At 41.9% G+C, this 12,967-nt stretch overlaps 1 protein-coding gene across 13 annotated transcripts in view; it reads left to right on the top strand.

Annotated features, from left to right (window-relative positions):
* The window catches only part of BRD1 (bromodomain containing 1), a 68,187-nt gene that overhangs the window by 5,360 nt on the left and 49,860 nt on the right, over window positions 1-12,967 (top strand). For 11 of the 13 annotated variants that reach the window (XM_048935964.1, XM_048935831.1, XM_048935750.1 and 8 more), the window contains 2 exons: window positions 443-534; window positions 9,566-10,946. In XM_048935964.1, the coding sequence (XP_048791921.1) occupies window positions 9,580-10,946 (1,367 nt within the window). In that variant the 5' untranslated portion in view covers window positions 443-534; window positions 9,566-9,579. Of the gene's footprint in view, window positions 1-442; window positions 535-5,084; window positions 5,406-5,909; window positions 6,202-9,565; window positions 10,947-12,967 lie in introns of those variants that run through there. The other 2 variants (XM_048936202.1, XM_048936114.1) reach the window with 2 other exon arrangements.

Here is a 12,967-nt window from a genome sequence, read left to right as displayed (position 1 = left end):
ATTTTTGTGTTTTGTTTTTATTTATTTTTTTTAAATAATCAGCTTTAAAAAAGCAACATAGATTTCAGATTTTCTTCTCCCTGATCTGCTTCTCAATCTTACCTCAAAACAATCCTGAAATTTCAGCAGTGTGGTGGATGCAAGTGCTGTGGTTGTAAGTCCTGATTCACAAAGGATGCATGTGTTGTATCCTCTTCATTAAACACATTGCTGTTCTGCTATTCAGACAACCTACAGATAAGCAAATGGGTTAGCCCTGTGCTTTTGGTGCAGCATTTTGTGAAAATAAATTACTGATTTATTTTTTTCTGAAGTGTAACATATATAAGCTTTAATATATATATAAAATATATTAATATATATAAATATATTAATATATATAAATATATATATTATATATATATCTTAATACCGTTTTTTTTCTTTTTTCCCATCTTTGCAGTGTCTGCAGGAGTTCAAGCCCCATCTTCCTTCCATCATACAAATGTTATGAGCACATTTTGCAGAGATCTGTATAACTGCAAAATCTCAAAGGTATGTGGTGTTAAAGGAGTCAAGACAGAAGAAGGATAAAGAAGGAAGAAATTAGGTTTCCCTGTCAATTCTGCCTCTCCAAGAATTGTTTAACATATTGTTCTGGTTGCAAGTGACAGGCTACAAACCTCTTCTTGCTGTAGGTGACTCCAAGCTGTAGTTCATCCAAATGCTTAAATGAAATAAGGTAAGGGCCTTTGCATAGCAGCTGTACAGCTTAAAGACCACTCTGTGAAATGGTCTTCAGTATTATCTATAGATAACATTCCACAGGACTGCTTAGTAGATGCAAGTTACAGAGCTATTAGCGAGCAGTGATGTAGCTTGAGTTCTGGTGGAACTCAGATGATAAAAGGGCTCAGTCTTTATCAGTACCGCAAGAGGCACTGACAGAGAGTGCAGTCTGTTTTGAAACTCATTTCAGAGAAGGCTGTTGTTTTGGATCACCTTGAACTATTCTGGAGAAATAAAGGGTCACCTTATCAATTTTATAAAGAACCACTTTCTTTACAGGGAAGAGAAGGATGATGCATATAGAACGTTTGTGTGGCCAGAAGAAACAAAACAAACTTTGTTTCTATAGAAGTTAGTGAATGTAGATGAACACCTATATTATTTCATCTTAACCCTTCATCAAAACATGTCCAGAAGAATTAAAAAGGAAAAGGCATGCTGCTGCTTAGCCAAAGAACAAAGAAGATATTCATTAATCCTCTAGTGGTAAAAAGGCTCAAGACTTTTCTTCCATATTCAAAGCTAAAAAGTTTCATTCTTATTTTGGAATTGTCAGCTAGGGCTTTTGACCATAAATCCCACTCAATCTTTTACAAAAATAAGTCTTTCTGCCAAAGTACTGATGATATCTAGTGGATGGATCAGTGGTACATAGGGTACATGGATTTGTCTTTCAGTTAAGTAGTTCCCAAGGATCAGCTAACAGATGCAGGGATACTATACGACTTCATGGACTGAGGGCAAATGTGGGTTTCTCAGCTTGTTGCTGTAATGTGTTGAACCCAGTAGGGTTGAGCATTCTATCCACAGTGCATGCTATCCTGGCTTATGAGGTTTGGGAACAACCTTTCTCTTGAGAACATCTGGCTCTGCACAGTCATGCTCCTTGAGTAATTTGTCAGTGCACAACTGATGAGGTAAGTGAAATGGAAAAGGATGTCCCTGCAGGATGTGAGGAACCATAGTAACGTTGTATATTACTAGACAGTATTCCAGGGAGAATATTAATTATGTATTGGTGAGTGTGAAGAAGTAAACCACATAGTAGGGAAGCCAGGCTTTGGAAACTTTATGTGGATCATCTAGTTTGCAGAATTGTTCAGAGCTGTTGCAAGTCTTAGAAAGGTTAGGCAGAATTGTCATGATAGGATGAAGACCCACAAATGTATGTTATGGCAGTCCAAAACCTGTATTTCAAGATTCTTGCAGGTTTGAAAGAATGTATGGAGTGGGATCTGGCTCTTTCTTTTCATTTTGGCAGCTTGCTTTTCATACAGGGAGAGGAGAATAGAGTGGAGTTCCACCAGTGAAGAATAGTAGCACTGCCAAAATTTAAGTGCAGCAGCAAGTTGGTCTCTTTTAATCTGGAACAAAGATGTTACTCTGCAGGTGATATACTTCAGCTGTGTAGCAACGTCTCAAAACTTCATTCTGCAAGGGAAGAGGATGCCAAAGCGGATGAACAGCCTTTATGTTTATGTGATTCTTTCATCCTTTCAAGTATTTCTCTTGAGAATTTGTTAACAAGCACAGGTGAAAGCTGGTAAGCAGGAGATATCCCATCTATAAAGATCTTTCTTGCAGAGTGAGTCAGTATTGGCAACTTGAATCAAAACTTGATGCTGCCAAGCAAGGGCGTGAAGATTGTGATGAAGTGGGATCAAAACCACACACTCACTGAGCTAGTGCCAAAAAAAAAAAAAAAACACCAAAACTGTGAGGGTCTTGCTGCTCTCTGAACTTTTTCTTTTTGCTTGAAATTATGTGGCATCCCATTAGAGTTGTTGCCTCCTTTTCCAAAAATGGAATGAGTACTATTTTGAGGCGCTACATCTCACTAGTGAGATGGAACAGGCAAGGAAACAAATCTTTGAGATTATGGAAGTGTGTGTTCAGGTCTTGTCAAATATACCAGATAATACCATGCACTGTTGCATTTTGAAAGAATGACCTAACCTACTGGTATTTAACATTAAGGATCCTGATCTGGTAGGCTACAACGTCAGTGAGAGGTGGTTCATGTCAGGCCTGTTAGGATCTTTGTGCTGTTGCTGTGAAGCAGTGTATCAAGATTATGTGCATTCTGTGTCAGAGCCTAGGTGGTCTGTAGGAGAAGTCCTTATACTCACTCATTCCTGAGGATAATTGAGGGTATCAAGAGCAGCGATGAACCCTGCCCGTAAGTTATTAATTTGAAGTGGAGTCACCATCTTCAGCCCAGGCACCAGGAAATGAAGTTCAGCAGTCTTTTGAAACTGCAGAGAATCTAAGGATCCTGGAGGCCTTTCTGTATTATGCTAAAGTAAATTAGAAGACTCTCATTTCAGATCTGGAGATAGGAGATCGGGTCCTGGCACTGTAACACATCATTCTGATCGATTCAGGCTGTGGTATAACTCCTTGGTCAATAGGTTATGGCAGTCAATGATGTCGCCTCTATAATGAAATGATTTTGGAAGTGCTGCTTCCTGGTTTTATCAGCATGAAGTTTCAGACGTGACACATCATGGTTACCAAACATGCCCTACGTACAGGGCAGGGAGAGCTGGAAGATGAATCTCAAGAAAGTCACATAAGTAGAATGCTGGAGAATAAAGCATAAGACCAGACAGCAAAAAGATAGTTAAATGGAACAAATACATATATGGAGCGCTGTCTTACTGAAGGGCTGTGCAGCTATGGAATGCTGTAATATACCTGGCAGAAAAAAGAAGCTGGAAGAGTGCCAGACTGACTTGTGCATCCATCAGACATGGGGAGAGTATGGATGCCATCAAGCTCTGTGGAAAGCTTGTCTCCAGTTGTAAAGCATTTGTACAGCTGCAGGACAGATACACATGGATTATCACTTAAAAGATGGAAAAAAACATGTTTTCTATCATAGATGGAGTTTTATTATACTTATTATTAGCTTCTTGACAGTATTTATCATTTCTAGTTATTTTTTACAACTAGACCATGCACTAACATACACGATTTAGAGCGCTGCTTCCTATTTACTATTGCAGGCTGAATTCCAGTGCAACTTCATTCATTTCAACTGATCTGCTGTAAAATTTCTGAGACTGAGGGGCTTGGTCATATAAGTGATAAAACCAGAGAGCAATTCCTTAAAAGCAGCACACAACCAGATGACCTATACAGTTTATCCAATCTTTATGTATTTTTTTTTAATTGAGAAACTGAGATTGCTGAGTCAGTTTGATCCTAAAAACTTTATCTAGGTTGAGTGCAACACTCAAATGTTGGCTATTGTAAGCTCCTGCTTTGCTAGAAATCAGCCCAGTGGATGGTGCCTGATAAGGAAAATGAGTTGGAAGCTACTGATGCTACCTGTTGTACAGAATTTTCTGAAATAAGTGACTTAGGCTCTCTGAATATTGATTGACTTTCCACAACTAAGTAAGTCTATTTCTGATCTTTTAGGCACAAATTTACTGTTAGAGTGACTGCTGCTGGGGGCAGGCAAACAGCAGTGGTAGAAATGGGGTGAGAAAGAATTGGAAGGTTGTTCTGAAGTGATGGTCGCTACAGAGGGGCAGCAAAGACCGCACCCATTCTTTGCTGCTTTCGTTCCTACTGCACACAGGACCCGTTCTGTGAAACATAAGTGCTGGTCCTAGCCTGGCTGGCTCAAAAGGGGTTCTTTGAGTGTGTGGGTGCAGCTGCCCTATCGATGCCCACAGGAAAATCCTTCACATATCCAATAGGGCTATAATGTCTTTCCTAAAAACGATACATAATAAGAAAGGGCAGCCTTTGCAGGGAGAGCTACAGCTGACACAACTGTGCTCGGCCAAAATGTAAGGTTGTTATCCAAAAGAGTATGACCCAGAGACCCTGGGAGAGCAAACTGAAACGAATTTTCTGAGCTCTAGCTTGAACTTTGCCCAAAGACATAATAAATACCGATTACTCGTAGCTCGGAGACCTGGTTTTGCAGCCCTGACCTCTGCCTGCTTCTCCCTTTTTTCTCCGTTTGCTGCCGTTTAAATTCCCCTGCGTTGAGGTACTTAAATGCGCGCTGAGGCGCTCTGGTGCCGCCAGCGCGAGTGCTGCCCGCAGCTCCGGGCCGCGCCTCGCCGACCCGTCCCCTGAGGCGCAGCGCCGCCGCTTCCCGCCCCGTGCCGCCCGATGCCTCCACCAGGCCCCGCGCTGCGCTCCGCCATGGAGGGGCGGGGACGGGGGAAGCGGCGGCACAGGCCCCGCCTGGTGGCAGCAGCGGCGGCGGCGGCAGCGGCGGGGCTGGGCGGTGCCTGGCGCCCTCACGTCCCTTCCCTCTCCCTCCCCCCCCCGTCGGCGCAGCGCTGTGGTGAAGCCGCATTGTTTGTGCCGAGGGGGGAGGGGAGCTGCCGAGCCCGGGGAGCCGAGCGCCGAGCCCGCAGCCGGACCGCGACCTGCGCCGCGCCTCACGAATGCGCTGTGCCCGGCGGCGGCAGCAGCCCCGTACCCAGCGCCGGGTACCCGCCGCCGCGGGCAGCGCGGCCCCTTCAGCGCCCGCTCGCCCGCCCGCGACCGCCGGACGCGGGAGCAGGCGGCAGCAGCGCCGGCGGGACCGCCGCCATTAGACCGGCCGCAGCGTCGGGCGCAGAGGCGGAGCGGGAGGTCTGTCAGCCGCGCTCCGCGGCTCCCACAACGTGAGTGAAGCCGGGCGGGCGGCGTGGCGGCCGAGCCGGCCGGTCGGTCCGGAGGCGGGAGGGGAAAGAGGGAGGACGGGCGGCGAGGCCGGGCTCGGCGCAGGGGGACGGTGCGGAGGACGAGCGGCCGTGGGCGAGGCGGCGCGGGGGGAAGCGGAGCGCGGCGCTCTGGGGGAGGCGCCGCTGGAGCTGTTTTGTCAGCCGCCATATTGTGGGCCGAGTATTTTCGCGGAGGGGAGGGAGGCGACTGTTGGGAAGGGCTGAGATGATGGGCCCGGGCAGGAACCATCCTCCCGGGGGCCGGGAGGGGGGAACGCCGGGGCCAGGCAGAAACCATCGGGCGGAGGGGTGTGTGCGCGCTGCGGGCTCCCTGGGCGTGGGCAGGAAGTGCTCGCGCAGGAGCCGGCGGGGGCGGATCGTGGGCGTGGGCAGCCCTGCGCGGGTTGGCTGTGGGGCGGGCAGGGCCGGGCAGTTGCGGCTGTGGCGGGACGGCGGGCGGGATGCGGGAGGCGCGCGGCCCGCGCTGCGTTCCCCGAGCCGAGCCGCCGCGGACGCTAATTCTTTGTGTTCCCCTGAGGGCAGTGCTGTTGTCCCGCCGCTGTGCCCTGGGTGGTGTCTTTCCTGTATGCAGCAAGCGGTGTTTGCCTGTCCGGCCTCATTGTCTGGGACTAAAGAGCATTCCTGTGTCTTTCTCTTTATAATCGTCTGCATGAAAGTGTGCATTGAGAGCGGCATTCCCTTTTCCTTTGAGCAGGGGATGCGGGGACCCGAGGCAATTGTTTTGAAGAGGAGGAAGGTAACTGGGACAGAAATTGTGACAGGAATTTGTGATCAGAACTGTGCGCTGTTGTACTTTTCCTGTTGGCTTTAGCTCTCTTGCGTCTTAATAAAAAATATGTTGGCCTCCTGGTATGTATTCTGCACAGACAGCTGTCTGTGTGCACTCTTGTTGGTGAGGGGCAGTGCCGGTTGTGCCTCTGCCCAAGCAGCTGATGGAGCACTGAGAAAGGAGCTGCAAACTTCCCTCTTTGATCTGTGTTGTTCTGAAAGGCTGAAAAGTGCTAACAAGAATCGCCTCCTTTTGCTGAAGGTGTGATATCGTCAGTATAGAATGGTGCTGATGTCATAGTCCAGCATTCTTCAAACTTCTATGCATGGTCTGCATTCCTGCGGGCCTGCAGGATGTTGGAGACGCCTGCAGGATGTTGGAGAAGAAAGGCGTCTGCTAATTAACAAGGAAAAGCAAAGTAATTGCTGATCATGAATTCTATATGCAGAAATGCAGTCATCCTTCAGAATATTTATAGGACACTTGCTGATACTTTTCTTCGGGGGAGGATGAAAGATAAAAAGCTGCCACTTCTTTGGCTTCTGGGACATTGAAGTTATTAATGCTTAAGTTTTTATGAAATGAATCCAGATTAATACTGGTTCCAATTCTGTGTTTGCTCTGTTACAGTTTGTGTGGTATCCATACTCCCAGGAAATTATCATCTGCTTTGTGATTTAGTTTTATTTATAGATGAGTATTACAAGGAAGATGCTTAGATGATGGCTCAATCATTTTTTTTAGCATTCTGATTCATACAGTTTGACATTTATGACAGTAATACTAAGCAAGAATGTGCTTTAAAATATTTTCTTCCTGTTCTTTTTGCCTTCTTGCAGTCGTGCTTAAGAATTTCAAGGAGAGGCAGAGAGCATGGAAATCTAGCTTTCCACTCCTCCCCTTACTTCTGGGCTAGGCTTGATAATTAAATGTGGGCAAACAAGCACAGATTTTCATTTCTGAAGGCTACTTTCCATCTCTCTCAGTAATTAGTTCAAAACTGCCCTCATGGACATCTTGGCTGGTTGTGTGTCTGTTCATGGTTGTAGGGTGAGATACTAAAAAAGAAAACACCTTTACATCTGGACAAAATTGAAGTTAAATGTGAGGTAAACACAATTTAAATTGATTTGGGTTTTTTGGTTTGTTTGTTTTTTGTTGGCTAAATGCGATACCGTTACCAAAATATGCCATAAAATGCAACCACACTGTCATGAGTGGGTTGCTGTACATTTACACGTCAGTGTGTTTGAGCTGAAAAATCTTCATTCATGCTGATAAACAAATGTGAATCACTGTTATCTTTCCCCTCTGCATCACAACATCTGTTGTGAAACTGTGGAAACTAACTTCTAATTTCAGATAAACTGTTGTTTCTGGTTTCTGAACCTTTTATAATAGTGTTAGTGGACTTTTTCTGCAGTTAAAAAAATGATCTAACTTAATCTTATGTTTTTGAACAGAAGTAAGCTATTATTTCTTTCATGCTTGTTTGAAGAGGTGGTAGAATCTTTTTTTATTAATCTCTTGTTTATAAAAACGATAAGAAAAAACATGATGATTAAGCACTGGCTTTTGAGCTCACGCTGTAAAAATAAGTACTGAAAATTAGGAGATACATATACAGAAGTCAGATCTGTGAGGAAGGTACTTAACTCACACATGAATAACAGGGAGCATAGATTAATTTTTAAAATTTCTTCTTGGGAAAAGAAGATTGGTTTGAGAGCAGATAAGACTCTCTGAAGGGCTACTTTTAATGCTAGCTGCCTGCATTACCTTGCCCTCCACTAAAAGAAGTTCCTTCAGGACTACGAGAGTAGACTTGTTGAAAGTGGCATCACAGACTGACAAAAAAAAAAGTGTTTTGCATGTCAACCATTCTGGTCTTTGCTGTTTTCTTCATGATGTAATTATACTGCTCTGACAATAATCATGCTTTGAGCTCTTTTGACATGTTAATGTGAGTAGAATTATTTTAACTAATAGAGGACATGAAGTGCAAAATTTCTGATTGATGAGAATTACAATGGTGAGGCTGTAATAATAGTTTAAGCAGTTCATTAAAAATCAACGGTTTTTTTATTACTGATTTATCAGAGAGAGAAAAGGAAAAAGATAGAAGAGCCTTGTAGGCTTGAAATTAATAGTTCTGTAATATTTTTTCAAATTTCAGAGAAAAAGAAATGTCTGAAAGGGTGTAAGCATGGAAGCTCTCAGTTAGGATCTTTGTAATCAAATTGAATTCCTGCCCTAATTATGGTGTTTCATACGGAGGAAACTAGCTAGGTTTTTTTGGTCTGGTGGGTGTAACAGAGGCTGACCTTACTCCAATAGGTGTCTTGAAACTAGAACGCTATGTCAATTTAATTGTATAAAGAGCTTGGATTTGGATTGAAATACTGGAAATTATTTGCCTACTCATGCTATGAGGAAAACTATGAGAATGAGTTGAGGGATGAGGGTGTGTATCTGTGTACATGCACACACAGCTGCACATTTTGTATGTTTTCAGTACAAATCAAATTTTCTTTACAAGTTGAGTATTTCCTAACTGCGGTCCATATTTCACAATGTTTTTATTATGAGCTGAATTCTGTTCTTGTCATTCTGTGCATATCACTATATTTGAAAGTTTTGACACTGAATGGGATTCAGCTTACTAACGTGGGAGTTAGATAAAATAATAAAATGTACATTGATTATAACTTTCTGGATATGGAGATGTTGTAATCTTAAATACAGAAATTGTTTCTGTGGATATGTGGTTAGGTAAAGAACTGTAGACTCAAAAGAATTTTAGTTTAGAAAAGCTTTGTCAACTTTGGAGGTGTGCATGTTTTTCTATCTATGAGAATGGAGGTAATCAAGGAGTTGTTGTTGTTGTTATCATTTTCAAATTGCATGGGATAAAGTTGTGGGGAAGACTTTCTTTTCTTCCAGGATTATGTCAGTTCTTTTGGAGGTGAGATCTGGAGGAAAAAAATTTCAGGCTGTTGAGGAAAAACTGCACATACTCAGCAAATGGAAATACTGTATTAAAGATTTTCCTACAGTGTAACAGTTATCATTTTTATCTTAGCATTTTTTATTATTGTCTTATTAAGAGTTGTTACAGTAAGCTCTTCTGAAGCACTTTTATATTATGTACTGTGTATAGCTGTGCTTGCTTAGATAAGCTGGGTCTTTTATGTTTTATTTTGTTTCCTTTTCCAAAAGGTTGGACAGGTCATTTGGGGGCCATAGAACTGAAGTTCCTTCTTGCTATAAAAAAAACTAATCTTACATAAATTTTCAGAGTTTATAATTTTAATTGTTACTCTCGTTTTAGGGAAACATTACCAAATGAGGAGGAAAGGAAGATGTCATCGAGTATCGGCAACAAGGCATTCCTCTTCCCCATGCAGTATTAAGCACTCCCCTACACGAGAAACCTTGACGTACGCTCAAGCTCAAAGAATGGTTGAAATAGAAATTGAAGGTCGCCTACATAGGATCAGTATCTTTGATCCTTTAGAGATTATATTAGAAGATGATCTTACAGCCCAGGAAATGAGTGAATGCAACAGCAATAAGGAAAATAGTGAAAGACCACCAGTTTGTCTAAGAAGCAAACGGCATAAAAACAACAAAGTGAAAAAGAAAAATGAAGCTCTTCCTAGCTCACATGGCATACCTGCTACAACAGCTCCTCTTCCAGAACCAAAAGTACGGATTGTTGAGTACAGTCCCCCTTCAGCTCCTCGGAGACCTCCGGTTTATTATAAGTTCATTGAGAAGTCAGCGGAAGAACTTGACAATGAAGTCGAGTATGACATGGATGAGGAAGATTATGCGTGGTTAGAAATAATTAACGAAAAGCGGAAAAGCGATGGAGTGTCGGTTGTTTCCCAGAACATGTTTGAATTCCTTATGGATAGGTTTGAGAAAGAGTCCTATTGTGAGAACCAAAAACAGGGTGATCATCAGTCTTTAATTGATGAAGACGCGGTATGTTGTATATGCATGGATGGTGAATGTCAGAACAGCAATGTAATCCTGTTTTGTGATATGTGTAATTTAGCAGTACATCAGGAATGCTATGGGGTGCCATATATACCCGAGGGCCAATGGCTCTGCAGACACTGTCTGCAGTCCCGTTCTCGGCCTGTAGACTGTGTGCTGTGCCCAAACAAGGGAGGTGCCTTTAAAAAGACTGATGATGATCGCTGGGGACATGTTGTGTGTGCTTTGTGGATTCCAGAGGTTGGATTTGCCAATACAGTTTTTATTGAGCCAATTGACGGTGTCAGGAACATTCCCCCAGCCAGATGGAAGTTAACGTGCTACCTCTGTAAACAGAAAGGTGTTGGTGCCTGCATCCAGTGCCACAAAGCAAACTGCTACACTGCATTCCATGTGACATGTGCTCAAAAGGCTGGTCTGTATATGAAAATGGAACCTGTGAAAGAACTGACTGGAAGTGGGACAACGTTCTCTGTAAAAAAGACTGCCTATTGTGATGTACATACTCCACCAGGTTGCATACGGAGACCTCTAAATATTTATGGAGAAGCTGAAATCAAAAACGGTGTTTGTAGAAAGGAGGGATCAGTCAGAACTGCTAGGTCTACATCAAAAGTCAGAAAAAAGACAAAAAAAGCCAAGAAAACAGTTGTTGAACCCTGTACAGTTATGCCAACCGTATCTGCTCCTTATATTCCCCCCCAGAGGTAAGCAAACCATCCAAGTTAGAGAAAGCTTTACTTAATTTATCTGTTTAATTTTAAGCTGATGCTTTTAGATGGAGGCTTAAAAGTTTTTGTCCGTTTCTGTTATGTCTTAAAGATCATGCTCAGAAGATTAATGTAAATTATGTATGTTGCACTTCAGCAGTAGTATGTTAAAAATGCCGTAACTTCTTTAGAGGAGTTAGTAAGAGTCCTGTCTTTTTTTTTTTTTTTTTTTTTTTGGTCAGACCAAATCATGTTGTTTGTTCTCTTGTTGTCTGCTGTACTTTTGAAAATTAACCACAGAATTCAAAATAGCATATGTACTTGACCTTTGTTTTAAAAAGCCAGGCTCAAAGTTAACTGTGTTTTACAAGCTGGTAATCTGAACTTCTTTTCCTAACTAAAGAGTTCCAAAATGAAAAACAGGTTTGCGTGTATAGGATTTTTATACTGTTTTTAGTTCGTCTAACTTAAATATAAGCATGTACTTTATGATCTATGCAGGTACAAAAAGTCTTCCAACAGGTGTTTTCCTTGTGGTACAAAATAATTTCTCAGGAAGTTTTTCCTACATCTCCTTTTACTTTTTGCAAATGCAGTAGCGTTTATGAAGAGTTGTGTGAATTTGGTACCCATCATACTTCAGCTAATGCAGTCTCAGTTGTGTAACCCAACATGAATGTTCTCTCCCACACAATTATGCTAGTAGATCTGTAGTCCCATAACATTGGTACAGTCTTTCTCGTTGAACAAAAACTAATGTGTGTGCAAAAGAGTTTTAATCTTAACACCATGTGTTTGCTTATGAATTTATCCTTTGTAAGAACTTCTGCTGATTCTTCTATTAGTGTATCACAGTTTTCGCAGAAGCTGTTACTTAAGTGCAAAATGTAAACATTGAAGCTAAAGGATGCCCTTTACATTTAACATGCCATATTTTTACATTTTAGCAGTGATGATCAGGGGGCTGGCAGATGGCTCTAGATCTGGTGAGGCTAGTGAAGTGATGCTTGAATGAAAAAGCAGGGATGTTATAAAGTCTGTTTTCATATGTAATTAACAGAATTGGAAGATAATGGTGGCTTTTGAATGCTTTTTATTTCGGGAGTTAAAGATTTTTTTAAATGAATTTTGGTTAAATTAGCTACATTGTAGTTTGAAAGAGCAGTGTCATCTCACTTCAGATTACTGTCACTTAAACTGAGTTATAATGCATTTCAGCAGTGGAAATATATATTTATGGGATTTGAGCAATGGAATAGAGCTCTGGGTTAGAAAAACAAGGTTTTGGCTCTGCTGAGTATTTCAAACATAATGTGCTGAGAAGCGTTAAATTGGACTATTGGGACTAAAACCAAGTTTGTCTTTATTATTTGTTCTGTTTTCAGCATCTACTACAGCATTATATTTGTTTAACCCTTGAATTAAGTTCTTACTGAATTTAATAACAGTACATAAAAAGTTTCTCAGTAGAGGCACCAGTTCCATGTGCAGGTTAATCATGTATGAGGCTCTTAAGATACTAAGAATAAACCATGCTTTTTGAAAGCTGGCTGCCAAGTGTCAGGTAGTGAACATTTAAAAACTAGTTAAATTAATCTAAACAGTGTTTTGAGATGGCAGTCCTTTCCTGTAATAAGAATTACTGATGTATGTAGGTACTTACTAATTTTGTCAGCCTTTCGCTCCCGTGTGACCACATTATGAGATGATTGCACTGTTCTGTGTCGTGGCTTACTTGGTAACATTGAATTATTTTTGTTAAGTGATGTGCCAGTGAAGGGCTTAAGTTGACAGTTAGCAATAGGTATTGTTGTTGGAACTAATACTGTTGTCCATGGGAGAAAGTTTATAAAAATGATTTGCCTTTAACTGAATGAAGACCATCGTGACTGATGTGTATTTTTTATGTCTACTTGCCAAAAGAAAAAACATGGATTAAATGAGAGTTGAGAATTGGAATGTGTATTCTTAATTGTAGCTTTGGCAATTCTTCCCACAGATAACTTTTGTTAAAGTCA

Source organism: Lagopus muta, chromosome 1, assembly GCF_023343835.1.
Source record: "Lagopus muta isolate bLagMut1 chromosome 1, bLagMut1 primary, whole genome shotgun sequence".
In the NCBI taxonomy this organism is placed as follows: domain Eukaryota; kingdom Metazoa; phylum Chordata; class Aves; order Galliformes; family Phasianidae; genus Lagopus; species Lagopus muta.
Note: the sequence above shows the minus strand (reverse complement) of the source record. Positions and strands in the feature narration are given on the sequence as shown.